Genomic DNA, 19220 nt, shown 5'->3' with positions numbered 1-19220 from the left:
TATAAACACGTATAATTTCTTGACCTTTCTTTCCTTAGACCTTCTTTCAGCGACTTCCCCATACCTCCCCTTTCTGCATCCCTGTTTTAAATTATTCCAGCAACCCCTAATTTCAATTTCTTATAGCACTTTCTTTAAATCTTTTTTCTCATATCCAATTGTTTGTCACTGCAATTCTATTTTGCGTTACCCAAGACATTTTAACATTCATTAATTTTACAACAATTCTTAAGATAAACTTTAAATTTCTTCCAATCTTCTTCCACCGTCTCTTTCCCTTGGTCACGGATTCTGCCAGTCATCTCCGCCAGTCCCATGTAGTCGATCACCTTGGTCTGCCATTCTTCCAGTGTGGGTAGTTCTTGTGTCTTCCAATACTTTGCTAAGAGTACCCTTGCTGCTGTTGTAGCATACATAAAAAACGTCCTATCTTTCCTTGACACCAATTGACCTACCATGCCCAGGAGGAAGGCTTCTGGTTTCTTCACGAAAGTGCATTTAAGCACCTTTTTCATTTCATTATAAATCATTTCCCAGAAGGCCTTGATCCTTGGGCACGTCCACCAAAGGTGGTAGAAAGTACCTTCAGTTTCCTTACATTTCCAGCATTTATTATTGGGCGTGTGATAGATTTTTGCAAGCTTGACTGGGGTCATGTACCACCTATAAATCATTTTCATAATGTTCTCTCTTAAGGCATTACATGCCGTAAACTTTATACCGGTAGTCCATAACTGTTCCCAGTCAGCAAACATAATGTCATGTCCAATGTCTTGTGCCCATTTAATCATAGCTGATTTAACCGTCTCATCCTGTGTATTCCATTTCAACAGCAAGTTATACATTCTTGACAAATTCTTAGTATTGGGTTCCAATAGCTCTGTTTCTAATTTTGACCTCTCCACCTGGAAGCCAATTTTCCTGTCCAATTTAAAAACTTCATTTATCTGATCAGTGGCGTAGCGTGGGTTGTCAGCACCCGGGGCAAGGCAAGTAATTTGCGCCCCTTAACCCGTGGATTTTAGCACTCGAGTGCGAGCGCGCCCCCCCCAGATGTTGCCGCCGGTGCGGCCGGCCCCCCTGCACCCCCCACGCTACGCCACTGGGGCTGGGGGCGAGCGAAGGAGCCAAAGACCCCCCCCAAAGGCTCAGCAGGAATTTATTAAATTTATTATTTGCGGAGCCCCCGCGGGCCGAGGCAGCCGAAGCCCCCTCCCCTCGGGCGCCTCCCCGCCCCCTCCTCTCCTTGGGCTGTAGGTGGAGCCCGTGCTCCGAGGCGCTCCAGATCCGGGCTTGGCGAGCGCCTCTCCTCCTCCCGGCCGGGTCCGGGGGCTTCCAGCCGAGCTCCGTCCTCGCCCCCCCTCCCCCGCGGCTGAGACTTGCGCTGAGAGCCGGAGCCAGCGGCGCCCCCTTCCGACGGGAGACCCTCGCCCGCCCGCCGGCTTCCTCTCGGAGGGTTTTGGGGAGGGCAGGGCGCGTCGAGGCCCCTCGGAGCTCTCCTCCCTCCCAGTCGGCAGAAGCAGCCGCCGCCTGTGGCTGGGCCGAGGGGATGGCGCCGGCGTCGGCATCGGGGTGCGGAGGCTGCCGGTGCCCGGCCAGGCGTCGGTGGCGGCGTCGGCGCTGCTGCAGCGGCTGCTCCTCCTGCGAGCAGTGAGTGGAGCGCAGCCGCAGCAGCGGCGGCGAGGGGGGGGCGCGCGCTAGGGCGCAAGGCTGGCGGCGGCGGCGGGGAGCCCGGCGGAGGAAGGAACTTGTCCCTTCCCTCTGGACTCGCGCCCCCCCCAGATGTTGCGCCCGGTGCGGCCGGCACCCCTGGCACCCCCCACCCTACGCCACTGTATCTGATAGTAATTACTATCAAAATGGCCTTTTTTAAAGCAGTCTTTTTATTTCACCTTTCATACCGTATTTTGGTATATGATCCTTCAGTCCCAGGAATAATAAATGAAATTATAATAAACTTGGGCTCACAGAGGTATTTTTTCCAGGAAAGAGATGTAGTCAGGTCTGTATTTTACCGGGTGATTTTGTTTCTTAAAAATGGGTGGGGGGTAGTATTATATGGATTATTTGCTGTTTATAGTCTGGTTTAAAACCATGTATATATTTGAATTCCCCCCCCTTTAAATTGCCTCTGGCTGTTTTGGGAAAGGTGGGTAAGAAAATGTAATAAGAGTAATGAATGGCATACAATTTGTATTTGCTAATATAACAACAACGTATACAGTCATACCTCGTGTTGCATCCGCTCCATGTTGCGTCTTTTTGCGCTGCAACCCGGAAGTACTGGAACAGGTTACTTCCGGGTTTCACCGCTTGCGCATGCACAGAAGCACTAAATTGCGCTTCACATATGTGCAGAAGCGCCAAATTGCGCCACGCGCCTGCACAAACACAGCGCTTCAAGTTGCAGGCATTTCACATTACGGATGGGCCTCCGGAATGGATCCCTTCCGTAACACGAGGTACCACTGTAATCAGTTTTAGAAAAATAACTAGCTAGCTAAGGAAAGTGGATATGGCATTTGGTCATCTCAACTCTGCCTGGAAGAAGAACCTTTGGGCACAAGAAATGTCAGAGAAGGAATTGGGAAACCGATTTCAGCCTCACCACTTGGCCAAAGGTCTCTTGGTGATGTGGAGGCATTTGCCAGCCTGACCCCAGGGTGTCTTGCAGGCTGAGGTGGATCAGTTGCTCTCAACAGCCCCTGTGATGTTTCCATAGCTCTATGGGTTTCTCTAAGAGCATTCTTCCAAGGGACTGCTGGGGTTATTTGTGAAATTGGGCAGGCTGTGGATTGAGTCCCGACATCTGCTGCTCAGATCAGACCAAACAGAAAGGCCTTGCTGGGCTTCCAGAAGATTGCAGGCTTCCAGAAGGTCTATTGTGTAGAGGTTCCACAACCCAGCCATGATGACCAGTCCTCCCCCAGAAGTTCTTTGGAGACACTGTAACGCCCAGTGCTCTACTGCCTGCAGAGAGGTTCTGCCTGCTTCCTGGAGACTCTTTCCTTGGAGGTGGTGTTACCTTGTGTCTGGTCCACAGGGGATGGGTGACCTGTTCATCCCACCCCCTTCCTCGGTGGACATGGCCAGGCTCTGTCTCCTAGCAACGCAGAAGGAGAACCCACCGATGTCGACATCTTGCTGCTGAGGCCAAACGATGTGGAACCGCTACCAGGAACCACAGCTCATAAAGGGAGTCCCAGCTGGGCTGCTTCTGGGGGTCGTGGCCTTGCTGAGGTTGTTGGGGACACATGGCTACGATCCAGCAGGTAAGTGGGGCTTGGGGTCTGTGGCTGGGGTGAGACCTTTATCTTGCAGTCCCTTTGACTAGGCCCACCCTAGAGCTCTCACTCAGCCATCATCTTTAAGCATGTTCCCACCAAAAAACAACCCAGATCTTAATGAAGCCAGACCCACCCATTTTTGGAGCTGCCTGTGTTCCATGAGAGGTGAATTGTAGCTGTGTTTTATTCAGATTAACTAGGGTAGAAGAGAAAAGCAAAATGATGGTCATCTTCTGGGCTCCTGAGACAAGTCTGGTTAAGGAGGTTCAACATAAAAGAGGCTCCCGTTCCACCCATTACAGAGTCCTGATAATTTTGGCCCTGTGTCTGAGGCTTTGGTGCAGGCAGATGTTGAAAGTCAGGGCATCCAACCAGCTCTTCAACATACCTGGTGGAATATTATCACGATGCCTGCCTTAGGGCCTAATTCTCTGTTGCTGTGAGCTGGAAAACCCAGGATTCAAACAGCCCTCCGGCCTAAAAATTGGTGTTGAAGCAATAATTCATTTCGCACCGTCTCAGTCGGCACTTGGAGCACTTCGTGTTCTCCTAAGTAGGTAGCTGTAGAAATGTCTATATATATTGGAGAAGTGAAAGCAAACCACTCAGGGTGGCAATTTAAAGCTCAGGACTATCAGCTAGGCTAAAATTATTTCTTTTGTACGATACAATATGATACGATACGATAATCTTTATTGTCATTGTCCCAAACAGAACAACGAAATTGGGGGGGGGGGGAATCTACATAAGACATTCAAAACCAACAAGCCTGCTATCCCAGCTATCTCAACCTGGTTAGCCCCCTAAAAACTCTGATACCCCATTTTTAAATACAATATACTCCCATAGAGATTCCTTACACCGCGTGCCCAAGGATTAAGGCTTTCTGGGAGATGATCTATAATGAAATGAAAAAGGTATTTAAATATACCTTCCTGAAGAAACCAGAGGCCTTTCTTCTGGGCATTGTCGGCCAATTGGTGCCAAAGAAGGACAGAGATTCCTTACACTGCATTTAAAACCAAAATCGCATTTGGGTAGAAACTGTTTCTCAGGCGGCTAGTGCTGGTTTTGATAACCCTGTACCTTCTTCCAGAAGGCAGAGGCTGAAAGAGATCATTTCCAGGGTGTGCATTATCCTGCACTATCTCTGCAGCTTTCTTGTGACACCTGGAAGCATAGATTTGATCCAAGGTGGGAAGAGTGCACCCAATTATTCTCTCCGCAGTCTTTACAACCCTGGACAGCATTGTTGTTTCCCTGACTGTGCAGCTCCCAAACCACACACAGAGACCATAGAGACGCAGGCTGCTGCCTTAGAGCTTATCCACACTTGCCCCATGATTTTTAGGCGTGGGCCATGAAAACCGGTGGTTTACTGCTGAATCAGGAAAAAAAAAATGCTAATTGGGTTTACTGAGGATGGAAATTTGCTCTGATTCAGTGGTAGGCAGCGGATTTCCCAGGGGAAGTGGCGGGACAGAAGAAAAACACAAATGGAAAATATCATGGGACAAACAGAAGACGATCACTTAGGCTGAGACAGCTGCTCCATTTGTTTCAGGTGTATCTTCATGGCTTCAAACGGGGGCCTTGCCAGCCCTATCTGAGCATTCTAGAGACCAGGGGCGTTGGAAGGGGAGCGGTGGGGGCTGTCCGCCCCGGGTGCCCTCACTGAGGGGGGTGACGTTCAACATGCCTCCTGCCCGCGACTCCCAAGCCTATCCCGAGCCTTCAGGGTAAGGGGGGAGCTGCACCACTTTGCCAGTGGCGTTTCCCCCCTCCCCCCTTCATTTTGACAGCTTGGGGGAGGCTTGGGAGTCGTGGGCAGTGCGCCGAATGTCCGCCATGGACGGCTCACTCTTCCCCAACTGCAGGGTGTGCGTGCCACTCCAGGTACCCAAGTGGCTATCCCATGCCTGGGGGGGGCACCCTCCATGCCACGCCCCCTCGGGAGCGTGCCCACCCTGGGCAGTGTGAACATATGGTCCGCCGCTGCTAGAGACTCAACCTAGACCTTTCATTTGCAAAGCGTGAGCCTCACCACAGAACTGTATCTTTGAAACTTTGACCTTTAAGGTTTGCAGCTGTATTATTTTAAAAGGCCACTTTAGGAGCCACAGCAGACATCGTTCTGAAAGAGGAAACATTTGCAGAAGAGTTCCCCCAACCTCTGTTTCCGCAAAAAATTCCAGGGGGAAACAAAACAAAACAACCTGAAATGAAAATACGTACACACACACACACACCTTCTCCTTTCCCAATTGCCCTTCAAGGTCAATTCTGTAATTCTGCACCTTGACTGCCATGTTCCTGTCAGGAGTTCAGCCTACACTCGAGTAGGACCCTGGCAGAGACACATGCCCGACTGGCATGTTCCCTCCCTCCTGGTCAATCGTTCGGGAGCTTCAAAAGCTTTCTTCAGCCCAAACATCACAGCGACCGATGCCAACAGACACCGGCACACTTACGGATCCGCAAGTCTTCGCAGCTTGTGTAACAGACTTCAGCAACTCAGCATTTTGGCTAATCTACTTTATTTACATATAAACACACACGGAGCACTGCAACATGGCTCCCTCTCTCTCTAGCATCAGACAGCAGAGAGAAAAAGAACAAAGGACAATAGTCCCACTTCACGGAACACAGTAACACAGACATCCTGTCTCCATCACTTCCCACTTTGTGGCGTCAAAACATACACTGTCATGTGATAAACAAAAATCCCATGACTGCAATCATAGATCAGGAATTCTAACAGTTCCATCCTTCAGCCTTGCTCAGATATTGGGTTGTCTTTTGAAAGTTGGCAGGCCCATGACATCATAGAGCCTCACCCTATGATAAGTGTCCTCTCTCCCAGTGCTTCCTCCCCTCTGGAGGTACTCAAGGGCTCGCAGTCCCAGCACCATTTTTCCTAGAAGTAAAGAACTGCACTATCCTATGAAGCTCAGGCTTTCTGATGCCACAATGTCCCCCTTTGTGGGATATTCTTGTCTTTGCACAAGCTGGCCACACGATGGCACCACTGACTGCCAAAAACAGGAGCTGAGACCTCAGAATCAAACTTCTTTGCATACTGAGAAGTTTCTTTTCTTTTTAAATCACCTTTATTATATATCAATTTACATCAGTTTACATACAACTTAGACAATACATACAATACACACCACTACATAGACACACCATAGACACTAACTTCCGATTCTTCTCGTTGTGCTATTTTACACTTTGTTTATCTATACACATTTTTTTATTATTATTTTACTTTCCCATTTTTTATCAGGAAAAATTTTGCTGTGTACTTTCTCTATATTTAAAGATTCATTCTATGTCTGTCAGGAGGTTAACATTGTCACAGTAATTTTAAAGAAATTATTTAAATATTATCCAATTATCCAGCCCAGCTCGTCTGGGTGCAAGTCCCCCACGGGCCCCTGCGGTCAGTAAAAGAAGGAAACTCCAGCCAAGTAATCTGGAGCAAAACAGTGGTCCATAGACTATGATCTTTATTGTTGCGCAACAGGTCCCCACAGGAGTAAGAACCCTGAGCATGGGGTGACCTTCTCTTTTAAAACTTCCCGCTCTGGCAGGAAGGTAAACGGCGTTTCCGTGCGCTGCTCTGGTTCACCAGAAGCGGCTTAGTCATGCTGGCCACATGACCCGGAAGCTGTACGCCGGCTTCCTCGGCCAATAAAGCGAGATGAGCGCCGCAACCCCAGAGTCATCTGGGACTGGACCTAATGGTCAGGGGTCCCTTTACCCTTTACCTTATACAAGGGTTACACAAGTTCAACATTAGGTCCCTTTATCAGACCCCTTCCCCAATACCTCTTAAGTCCCCATCACCAGAAGAACAATAAAACCCTTGACATCTCCTTTCACACAAGGCTTGTCTGGAGATGGGCTTTCAGAACACCTGACTTGCTCAACTGCCTCTGCGGATGTCTATTTTTGCCCCCTTGGTCACTCCCTGGGTGGGGGGTCGTGTCTGTGCTCTCACACTTGGGGAATTATGGCGGGATGCCCTGTTCCTGCTGCCTACATGACTTCCTGCTTGTTGGTTCATGGAGGAAGGTGGAGCCCAAATTCCCCTTTCTGTAAGGGTTAAAATGGCGTTGGAATGAGGAGAGTCGGTTAAAGTATGGATTTTCTGCCTATTTATAAAACTGAGCTGTCAACTCGAAAGGATACATTCAGGCCATTGTAACAACTTTAAAGATGCCCTCTCCATCATTTCCGTAACACACTGGAGATGTGTAGGTCCAGATGTGGGGCAGGGAGGATCTTTGGCCCTGGAGATGTTGCTGAACATGAGCTCTGACCATGCTCTCTGAGGCTGATGCAAGGGGAAGCATAGCTGGTGCAACTATGACTTAATTCATGACCAAAATTTGCTGCCAGGATTTCTTGAGCCCCAGCAGCTTAACTTCTTGAATGAAGCTCCCCACACCCATATTTCTTGATGCCAGGCTGGAGCAAAGTTCCCTGGCAAGTTTGGCCCTGTCAGCTGCAGAGCCTTTCGTCCTCTGGTGCTTTCTTGAAGAAGTCGGTTAGGTGTTTGCTGCGCATTCCTGAAGTCCTGCCTCCCTGAGCCGCTTTCAATGTTCTTTCCTTCCCATCAGACTGCGGGAAACGACCCCTGGCCCCCATCCACGGCGGCAGCATGAGAATTGTGGGTGGTGTCGATGCCCTGGCTGGAGAGTGGCCCTGGCTTGTCAGCGTCCAGATCCCCTCTTCCAAGGGAACGCGGCACTCGTGCGGGGGATCCATCCTTTCCAAGCGCTGGGTCGTCACAGCAGCTCACTGCTTCAAGACTAAGAGAAGGCAAGTATGAAAGATGGCAGGAAAATGGATGTCTGGCCTGCTGAGAAAAAGCAGAATGTCCCCAAGGTGGGAAGGCAAGGCAAGATTTTTTGCCACAGGCTGAAGATGTGTGGTTTCTCTGAGCATGTGCAGATTGCCTTTGTCTATCCACAAGAACCTCTCCAACATGTCAGAATATGTAGGGATGTTCAGGGCGGCAGGAGAGGATATATTGTTTATTAATATCCTTCCTAACCTGAACCAGCAAGTTCCTTTACTTAGCAGAGTGCATTCCCCTTTACACAGCAGAAAACTAGTTGCAAACTCGTGTGAGTTTCTTAAGACAATACGCAATTCCATCTGGCTTGTCCAGATTGAAATGTGTTCTAATATTTTCCTGGTAAGACCCCTTGAATCCCTCCTAAAAGAATAAAGGCACAGTCTTATTCATAAGCAATAAAAATAAAGTTTACTGACAATCAGGCAGAGCACAGTGTGATCCCTGAAGGCAGGACTTAGGCTTAAAGTTAAAAAAATGTACAAGCATGTTAGTGGTGTGAAGTAGGGGGAGGAGAGAGAGGTGGGAAAATATTGTTTAAAAAAGTGTAGTCATAGGTATATCAGTGTATTCAAATCTGAATTGTCAAATTGTGTTATTATTGTTACTATGGTTTTTGTTGTATGTGTCATTTGTGGTTGTTGTTTGTATCGAAAAAATGATTAAATAGATTAAAAACAAACAAACATGTACAAACAGGATTACCCCAGAAGGGAGATGACCTGGGCAACTGTTTGGCTGGCAGCCAGCAGTTTAGTCCAGGAAGTTTGCAAGATGAAGATGGAAAAGAGAGAGAGTGGCAGCATGCCTTGGCCTTTTACCTGGACAGGTAAGGTCACGCCCACCCACTAGTCACATGCAAGGAAGGATGCTCCAGGCCAGGAGGAACAGGATGTTTCAACTGGCTGGACCAAACATCCCCTGCATGTCCACTCTAGCAAAACAAGGAATGTTGTACTTGACTGCTCCCAGTGGATTACATCCCACAGAATATGGTCAAAGGCCTGGAAACGATGCCTTATGAGGAACGGCTAAGGGAGCTGGGCATGTTTAGCCTGGAGAAGAGGAGGTTAAGGGGTGATATGATAGCCATGTTCAAATATATAAAAGGATGTCACATAGAGGAGGGAGAAGGTTGTTTTCTGCTGCTCCAGAGAAGCGGACACGGAGCAATGGATCCAAACTACAAGAAAGAAGATTCCACCTAAACATTAGGAAGAACTTCCTGACAGTAAGAGCTGTTCGACAGTGGAATTTGCTGCCAAGGAGTGTGGTGGAGTCTCCTTCTTTGGAGGTCTTTAAGCAGAGGCTTGACAACCACATGTCAGGAGTGCTCTGATGGTGTTTCCTGCTTGGCAGGGGGTTGGACTCGATGGCCCTTGTGGTCTCTTCCAACTCTATGATTCTATGATTCTATGATTCTATGATTCTATGATTCTATGAATAGTGGGTAGAGATTCTAGGCAGACTCAGCTGCTTGCTTGAAACTGGACACTGGTGGGAGCTGTCCGCTTCCTCCTGTCCTTTCGCCATGTCTCAGAAACTTTATGTGGCTTCATTGGCTCATCAGGTGTTTCCCTGCAGTGGGTCACCACCAGAAGGCCCTCGGCGCTGGACTTCAGTGTCCGGGCTGGATGGTGGGGGTGAAGATGCTCCTTCAGGTATACATGTTTATCAGTATTAGGGTGTCCAGGAATTATTATTTCCCCTTTTTTGCAGCAGTAGCCAGGGAGAACTCTGTTTAAAAGAACTCCAGAGGGCCTTGTGCTAACCATGTTCTGTTTTACCTGCAGCTCACTGAATCGCTGGAGGATTGTGGTGGGTGCCACGGACCTTTCCAAGTTGCCGGACGATGTGCAAATCCGCTCGGTGCACAAAGTCCTCCTCCACCAGGATTACAACCCGCGCACGGAGGCCAACGACATTGCACTGATAAAGCTCGAGAAACCTGTGACATTTAGCGACTACGTTCAGCCAGCCTGCCTGCCTCCTGTCACCATGGGCTCTGATACCAGCTTCTCAGACTGCCACATCAGTGGTTGGGGCACCACCTCGCAGAACAGTGAGAGACTGGGAGCAGAGGGAGGCAGGGACTGGGGGCAGCTCAAGTAGGGGTGGGAACGCAGCTGTGTAGATAACACACAGGGCAGGGGGAGATAGAGGTGCTGCTGTGGATGGCTGGTACCCCAGTCCCCACAAACTTCAGATCTGGGAGAACAGGAATGAATGAAGGCTTATTTCAGGTCAGATGGAAATCTGTCTGCTTCCCCTCCATACAAAGGTAGTTGCTTTCTGATGCTTCCTTCTCTGGAAGTGGAAAATAGATCCAGCCCACATGCGGGTAATTAATAATAATAAAAAAACTGGCCAGGTGCCTAGATTCAAAACATGAGGCTTTGCACACTCTCCCGCAGGAGAGAGCCTCCAGCAGAGCTTACAACACTCTCAGTTAACCCCCAGAATAGCGTAGAAATTGGGATATTTTGCCCACTTTCTTCACCCCTCTTGCAATGAACAGACAACACCCTGTTAAGTAAGTTTAAAAGCTTTACTTACTAAATTGAAAGGTCTGGTTCATGCATTATTCCATGCAGCAGCAAGGAGAACACAGGTAGAATTGTCTTGGGTGTAAAATACATACTGTCTGTACTTTGGAACAAGTTCAGACATGTCTGCCCTGGTCAGTTACATGACTAGAGGAGAGTGAGCAAAAGAAGGAGAAGCAGCTTTGCTTCCCCCCTCACGGAGGTAAGGGGGAGTGGCCTAGCTGGTCTTAACCCCTTCATGCACTAACTAGCACTCATGCATGTTTAACTGCAACTCCCACACCTTCCTCCTTCCATTTTGCTTACAAGAACTTTAAAAATACCCTAAGGTGCTGAAATGCTTTGGGTAGCACACAAAATGAGGGTGTGTTTGTAACTTGTTTTGGTTTCTTCCTCTGCCAAGCTACATTTTACAGTGAATGCATGTTTTCATTTGTGTGTGTGTGATCCTGAACCTGCAACTTTAAAAACAGCAACTACTGCACACACAGATACAAATACCTATTTAATGTAACATGTAGTTTCGCTCTGTGTCAAGCTGTATATTCCAGCAGGGAAATTGCGTGTGTGTGTGTGTGGCTAGGGAAGGGAAGAGCAGTGGATTGCAGTGCTTGGAGAAAACAGAAACCAACCTAATCTGCTGGCTTTCCTGACAGGTGTGAAGACATCGGACATCCTTCAGGAGGCGAGAATCAACATTCTGGACACCAAGAAATGCAACAGCAGCCAGTGGTACAATGGAGCCATGAGTCCTCACACCATATGTGCAGGATATGAGGAAGGGGGCATTGACAGCTGCCAGGTAAGGAATCCCGCTGCCGTTTATTCACACTGGCACCAGCTCTCCAGCATTGCTGGCAGAGATAGATCTTCCTTAGCACAGATGCTTGAGATCCCTCTAACTGTCAGACTGCAGAGGAACCGACCCACAAGGCAGGTTGCCAGGGATGGACAAGACAAGGAAAACTCCTTACCATCTGCTTTTATTCAATATCCACAGAGAGAGGCTTGGGAATGTGGCGCCTCAGAATAATGGCGTTGCTCCTCATGAGTCTCCACTCCCTCCGTCTCTCCCACTTCCTCATGAGTCATCGCTACGGGTGTTGGAAAGGGCCTTTAGCCTTTGAGCTCTTTGCTCTCCTACTTTCAAGGCCCGCCATGTCTTGGGAGAGGGAGGGTCTGGAATGCTTTCTAAAGACACTGAGTCCATCAGCTGTCACTCCCCTGTGCTTCTTCTCTCCTCCTCCTCCTCCTATTATTTCCCCCTCATCTGCCCTCTGAGTTGTGACCTCCCTCAAACCCCTGTTGTAATTCTGAACTGTCTCCTCCTCTGGAAGGGTCAGGCTGGGGAAGAGGTCTCCACCATTCCTCCTCTGCCCAGTCCCTGACACTAACTGAAGATGCCCGGGATTGAACCTTTGATGAGCAAAGCATATGCTCCGTCGCTGAACTAAAGAACGCCTTTTGTTTTGGGCAACTGGGGCAGTGCCTGTTGGGATGCGTCTGGGAAGACGGGGGCATTTGGCAGGCCCCCAGCTGGCTCCAGCCCTTCGGCCGGCAGCCGGGCGAACTCCGGTTCTTAGAACAGCATCAAAAACTGCAACTCAAGCCTCAGAGACCTTTAGAGACTGAGCACGCAAGCCAGCAGAGATAAGAACTCTTTGCAACGGAAGTAGCAGACAGAGGCATATGTAGGCACATTTACAGCATTTTATTCAGCAGCATGACAAAGCAAAAACATGTCTGCTTCCCTTCGTGTCCAAGCAAAAAGCATAGGCAAAAGCTATATATAGCGGAAGTTCCCAGCAGACTGTGCTGGAAGTAAACAGACATGTGACATACAACAACTCCACATGCCTGTTCTAAAGATGGAATGGGACTATATCCTAACAGTGCCCTCTCCCACACACAGTGGACACCCTTTGAACCTAAAACTTGAGACCACTCTTCCTCACCTCTTCCCCTCCACCAAGGGGGGGGGGACCTCTGGCCCTCTAGACATTGCTGAGCTACAGTGCCCATCAGCCCCAGCAAGAATGGCCAATGGCCAAGGTTGATGCAAGTTGCAATTCATCAGCAGCTGGAGGGCCACAGGTTCACCACTCCTTCCTCACACTCTAATAATACCTTACTCTCTGCTTTCTGTCTGCCTTGCTGCACGGAGTCTGCATAACTGTGGCCTGCTTTCCCTCATCTCACTTCTGTATTTGGGCTCGTCCATACTTCTGCTCGTCTCATGTCCAGAAAGCATGGGTCGGAGTGGTTTGCCGCTCAATCTGTGTTGGCGTCATGTGAACAATGGGTGAAACTGCGCAGTGCTTGGACTCATGTCTTGAGTTAGCACATCTTCCCATGTCTGGATGTTCAGAGATAAGGGTGCCAGGTGTACTGGGTTACCAAAGCAACACCCGCGAGGTTGAATGTATGACTTGCCGATTCTTCCACCCATTGGTCCAGGAATGTAGACCAATGGGCATAGTAGGGCATTGCTTTCATTATGTTCCTGTCCTGTTGCATGTTTGTGTCTTGTCCTGTTTGCCATCAGGGTCTGATTCTGAATCTGCGAGAGTCAGGGGAAAGGCTGTGGGCCTTACACAGCAGCATAAGCTACCATGGAGATAGTGTTAGCCGATCTCTCTGTACATATGTATGCTGACTTCAGAGACTAGATGAATTGAATCTAGTAGCATTTAGCTTTGTCTTGCATCTGGAGATGATAAACAGTTGATATGAACTGTGTGGAAGAGGAGTTTTCCCCTTAACTGGGGACTCTGGAAAAAAACTATTCTGCTGGGAGCGGGAGATCTCTGAAGACTCTGCTGGGGCTTTGCATGCACAGCTGAGGTCGAGGTGTGGTGAGCTGCCAACTGACTTCCACAAGTCACCAGCAACTTGTGCTTTCTAGACACAGGTCTAGAGCAGTTTTCCTTTTGCCCCAGATTGGAACCAATGGCAATGGGGAAAGCCTGAAATGCTGTTTGCTCCAACTGAGCACTAAAGAACATTTTTTCTGAGGCTGAAGGAGGGAAGCAGAAGGACAAGAGAAAGCATGAATAAGCCCAGGGTTAATCTCCCCCCCCCTCTCTCTCCAAGACTATGTCAGGATGTTGTCGGTGGGTCTCAGCTGTTGCCCAGGAAACTATAAAGTCAAGGGAAGGTTTCTTACTGTCCTTTTTTATTCAGTATTTACAGAGAGAGGATGTAGAACCCAGCCTCTTGGATAATGGCATTGTCCCGAGTGAATCTACACTCACCCCCAGGTCTCTCCCACTTCCTCATTCGTCACTTCTACGGGTGCTGTTATGTGCCCTCTGTCTTTGAGCTCTTTTCTCTCCTACTTTCAAGGCTCGCCGGGTGCTGGGAGATGGAGGGTCTGGGAAGCTTTCTGATGACACCATGTCAGCTAGCTGCCGCTCCACTTCTGCCTCCTCCTCCTCCTCTCCCATTATTTCCCAACTTTCCCCCTCATCTGCTTCTGAGCTGTGATCTCCCTCAAACCCATGTTGTAAATCTAAACTGTCTTCCTCTTCCCCCTTCCTGGAACGGTTAGGCTGGGGATGTGGTCTCCACCATTCCTCCTCTGCCCAGTCCCCAACAGACCTCCTCACCCAAGTTAATCAAACTAAGGGATTAGTTGAGAAAACACTGTAGCCATTGGTACTCCAAAAGTGAATTTGTGCCTCGTACCATTGAATTTCAGATGGAGAACAGATTTTCTGAAAATACAATTCAGACTTTTTCTCCCAAACCATAAATCTCATGGCAGCATATGCAAAAATAGGGAGATCAATACAGTTTTAAAACAATTACAAAAAAAAGCTCAGAACTAATCAATTCTGATAATCATTTTTACGAACAAATGCATTTAGAGAGAGCGTCTGCTCTATTATGACAAATGTCAGCTCTTTGCCTGAAGGTACGTTCTAAGGAACTTCACACTCACCTTGGAAACAGATGCGGCAACTTCATTATGTAGTGATAGCGCCATGTATTTAAAGCCCATTTAAAGTTTGGCTTGCCCCAAAGAATCCTGGGAAATGCAGTTTGCTGGAAATTGTAATTCTGTGAAAGGTAAGTTATGGTTCCCGGGATTGTTGAGGAATGCCGTGTGCTTTAAATGAATAGTGTGAATGTGTTGGAAGAAATTTAAAGACTATCTACAGAAATATTGTAAAATTAATGAATGTTAGAATGATGTTGGATAGAAATTAAGTGGTTTCCAGCTGTAATGCTTTAAGAGAATATGGGGAAAAGGGTTTTAAATAGGTAAAAACATAATTAAAATGATGTTGGATTGGAAATAAGTGGTATTAGCAACAAAGTTAATAAGAATATGCAAAAATGAATTGATAATGGATGAAAATACAGAGTTATAAAATGTTGTTATAGAGATAAGATAAATGAGAGAGGGTAAGGATTTGCTGATTTGATTATTTAAATGGGAATACAAGAAGGGGAGGTGTGAGGAAGTCAAAGAAACAAGCAAATGAGTTTTAAGTTATGAAAAATGGAATTGTTTTTAATTTTTCTTATTTTTTCTGTGTATTTATTTTCATTTCTTTTTTTCTTATGTGTTTTTGTATATTTGTTTTTGTAAAACTTTAATAAATATTTCTCAAAAAAAAAAAATGAATAGTGTGAATGTGTTCCTGGTAACACAGTCAGAAGCACAAGACAGATGGGCGTTTCTTGGCAAGCAATGATGAGATGAATGGCAGTGGGTGAGTCTGTGATGTCATGTAGCAGCTAGGAGGTTCATGTGGTCTTTGGTCCTGGTGGCTGGACAGGTTTAGACTTGCACCTACCCCATAAGTGTGAGGGGACCTTGCTTTGCTTTCCTGAAAGACTACTTAAGTTCCTTCCTTCCTTCTCTCTGCAGGGTGACAGTGGGGGCCCCCTGATGTGCAAGACAAGCCAAGATTCCCCGTATTACGTGATTGGCATCACCAGCTGGGGAAAGGGCTGTGCCCAGGCAAACAACCCAGGAATCTATACCTTTACCAAAGACTTCCTTGAATGGATCTTGGGGGAGATGGTGGAAGCCAAAGGGCAGAAGCCCAAGAAGAAGAAGAAGAAGAGAAAGTCACCTGGTGGAATAACGCTCCTGCCTAACAGAAAGGACATCTTGACGACACAAGAGCCAGCAACCAACCCAAAGGTGGCCACTGGTCCTCTGTCCACAAGCACTCCTTCAGCAGCACCTGAAACCCCCACAGAGGTGCTCACAGTCCCTCTGCCCACAGATGCCCCAGAAACTTCCTCACAGGCGCTCACAGTTCCTCTGCCCACAAATGCCTCTGAAACTTCCTCACAGGTGCTCACGGTCCCTCTGCCCACAGATGCCTCCAAAAAGTCCCCACAGGCGCTCACAGTCCCTTCGCCCACAAATGCCTCTGAAACTTCCTCACAGGTGCTCACGGTCCCTCTGCCCACAGATGCCTCCAAAAAGACCGCACAGGTGCTCACGGTCCCTCTGCCCGCAGATGCCTCCAAAAAGACCGCACAGGTGCTCACGGTCCCTCTGCCCGCAGATGTCTCCAAAAAGACCCCACAGGTGCTCACGGTCCCTCTGCCCACAGATGCCTCCAAAAAGACCGCACAGGTGCTCACGGTCCCTCTGCCCACAGCTGCTTCTCCAAAAGCCCATGGTGCTCACGCAACACATCCCACCAAACGCCGTCTTCGAAGACCAAAGACAACTTTGAGGTCCCCACACAAAGATCCAGAGCCAACCATCCTTGTGGAGCCCCCTTTCATACCCCCAATAATTACACCTCCCCCTATTGAAGCCCCGTATGTCCCTTCAGAACGAACAGTCACCCTGGAAGCACCCTATTTCCCCCAAGAAACAGCACCCAAACCTCTAGCTCCTCCACGTATTCCTAAAGAAATACAGCCCACTGCTCTAGAGGCCCCCTACATCCCCCCTGACGTGACTGCATCTCTGGAGCCCCCCTATATTCCTCTGGGGGAGCCTTACACTGCCCCAGAGCCTCCATTTCTTCCCCCACCACCCAAATACATCTCTCCAAAACAAGGCAGTGTCTCATCCAATTCCTCAGAGTCCCCGTATGTCCCACAAGACAGACCATTCGCTCTGGATCCCCCATATATTCCTCCAGAGACATCAGTCACTCTGGAGCCTCCATACATCCCCCAAGAAACACCCCCTGGGGCAACTGCCACTCTGGATCGCCCATACACTCCGCCAGAGAACCCAGTCACTATAGAACCCCCATTCATCCCCCCAGAGAACCCTGTCATTTTACAGGCTCCATACATGCCTCAAGACAAACCGGTCACTCTGGAGCCTCCATACACCCTGTCAGAGACACCGGTCACCCTAGAACCCCCATACACTCCTCCAGAGACGCTGGTCACCCTACAACCCCCATACACTCCTTCAGAGACATCAATCACTCTAGAACCCCCATACACTCCTTCAGAGACATCAATCACTCTAGAACCCCCATACACTCCTTCAGAGACATCAGTCACTCTACAACCTCCATACACTCCTCCAGAGACATCAGTCACCCTAGAACCCCCATACACTCCTCCAGAGACACCTGCCACTCTGGAGCCTCCATACACCCCACCAGAGGCACTTGTCACTCTAGAACCCCCATACACCCCGCCAGAGACACCTGCCACTCTGGAGCCTCCATACACCCCACCAGAGGCACTTGTCACTCTAGAACCCCCATACACCCCGCCAGAGACACCTGCCACTCTGGAGCCTCCATACACTCCACCAGAGGCACTTGTCACTCTAGAACCCCCATACACCCCGCCAGAGACACCTGCCACTCTGGAACCTCCATACACCCCACCAGAGACACCTGTTGCCCTAGAACCCCCATACACCCCTCCAGAGCCACCTCTCACACTGGAGCCTCCATACACCCCGCCAGAGACACCTGTGGCCCTAGAACCCCCATATACCCCTCCAGAGCCGCCTCTCACGCTGGAGCCTCCATACACCCCTCCAGAGCCACCTGTTACCCTAGAACCCCCATATATTCCTCCAGAACCACCTGCCACCCTAGAACCCCCATATATCCCCCCAGAGACACCTCTCACTCTGGAGCCTCCATACAATCTCCCAGAGACACCTGTCACCCTGGAAGCCCCCTACACTCCCCCTGAGATCCCGTACACTGATCCATACCCTCCATACATCCCTCCAGAGGCCCAAAATATCCCAGAAGGTTCAGCTGAGAACCCAGAGGCACCATATAGCATTCAAGTGGCTGCTGACCCTCCCAAGTCTTACAAGCGTTCTCCAGCATTCTATGCTATTCGCATTCCCCGAGCTGCTCCTCCAGGCCGACGCTGGCAACCTTCCAAATAAGAGAGTCCACACATGGGGTGCATCCTGCCTACAGCTCTTTGTCCGTCTGACCCTCAGGCTGTCCTCAACTAGCCAGTTCTTCAAAAGGAAGTGCCATCCCTCTCCCAAATACCGTAATTTGCACTTCGATACCATGACCTCCATCCTCACATGCCAGGGCCCAAAGCTCCCTTAGATTTCCAAGATTACCAAAGAGAAGGGATGCGATTAAAGCAGTTGATCGCCAGTCCGTAGCAGATAGCGGGACTTATATTCAGGACTGTCAGGAAGGAGCTCTCAGTGGGAACATATGGACTCACGGCGGAGCAACGGGATGGCACACAGGGTGCAAAACCTGCCCTGCTTTATGTCGCTGGTGGCCTTGGAACTACGAGGTGGTTAATTCAAAGTAAAAGAGGAGGAGATGCGTGAGGGAACATCCACATCACTGAGAATCCACGCACAGACCTGCCACGTGAGCTCACCCTCTGCTGCAGCCGCAGGAATGCCTTAATTCCAGAGGGGAAGCAGTCGGAGCAAAATGCTACCATGCTTGCTTGGAAACACGCAGGTCTGGCATGTGCCTGAGAACCTGATTCCGGGTCCTGCCAGTGCCCTCCCTCACCCTCAGGAACTACGGGCAACTGGAGGAAATCTGGCGGTGTAGGAATTCTGCCTCTTCTATTCCCACTGGAGGACAGAAAGCTATTGCTCCAGTAACTCTGGTTCAGAACATGGTTCAGAACAAAAATCGATTATAAAAAGAGGGAGGAGAAATTAAATTGGCCTGCGCTTATTTATTTTTAATTGCAAATATTAAGGTTGAAATCATATAGACCTTTCGTTAAGCTCAGTTGACTGTTGCCGGGATGCACTTCCGAGTACGCTTCCATCCGATGGCTCCGTAAATCTCTTTTAAACAACAACTTGGTTAATAGTACCCAGTCTAAGCCGGAGCTGGATAGCCCAGCAGTGAATCTCTGAATTAATTCCCTCTGCTAGGCTCTTCTAGTAGAACCAATCCAATCATTTCTCAGATATGAATATTTACACTAGGATGGCCAGATCCAGCCCACTGGGCTGCAAGAAGTGTTTTATCTCCCCAAAGGATCACAAGAACATAATAGCCTACTGGATCAGGCCAAAGAGGGTCCATCTAGTCCAGCATCCAGTCAGATGCCTATGGGCAG

General features: G+C 48.9%; 1 protein-coding gene across 1 annotated transcript; it reads left to right on the top strand.

Annotated features, from left to right (window-relative positions):
* The first annotated feature begins 2921 nt into the window (after positions 1-2921).
* Positions 2922-18812, top strand: LOC310742877 (uncharacterized protein). The gene is made up of 5 exons (XM_083572615.1): positions 2922-3272; positions 7913-8114; positions 9945-10213; positions 11354-11499; positions 15577-18812. Exons 1-5 carry the CDS (start codon positions 3161-3163, stop codon positions 18049-18051), a joined length of 3204 nt encoding a protein of 1067 aa, XP_083428741.1. The 5' UTR covers positions 2922-3160; the 3' UTR covers positions 18052-18812.
* Positions 18813-19220: the final 408 nt, after the last annotated feature.

Source organism: Podarcis filfolensis, assembly GCF_964270895.1.
Source record: "Podarcis filfolensis genome assembly, chromosome: 10".
Taxonomy (NCBI): domain Eukaryota; kingdom Metazoa; phylum Chordata; class Lepidosauria; order Squamata; family Lacertidae; genus Podarcis; species Podarcis filfolensis.
The sequence above is the reverse complement of the archived record's forward strand: the minus strand, read 5'-3'. Positions and strand labels throughout refer to the sequence as shown.

Coding starts and splice junctions, on each gene's coding strand:
- LOC310742877 (XM_083572615.1), top strand. CDS start 3,161: ATGTGGAACCGCTACCAGGAACCACAGCTCATAAAGGGAGTCCCAGCT. Junction 8,115..9,944: donor TGCTTCAAGACTAAGAGAAG/GCAAGTATGAAA, acceptor TTTTACCTGCAG/CTCACTGAATCGCTGGAGGA. Junction 10,214..11,353: donor GGGCACCACCTCGCAGAACA/GTGAGAGACTGG, acceptor CTTTCCTGACAG/GTGTGAAGACATCGGACATC.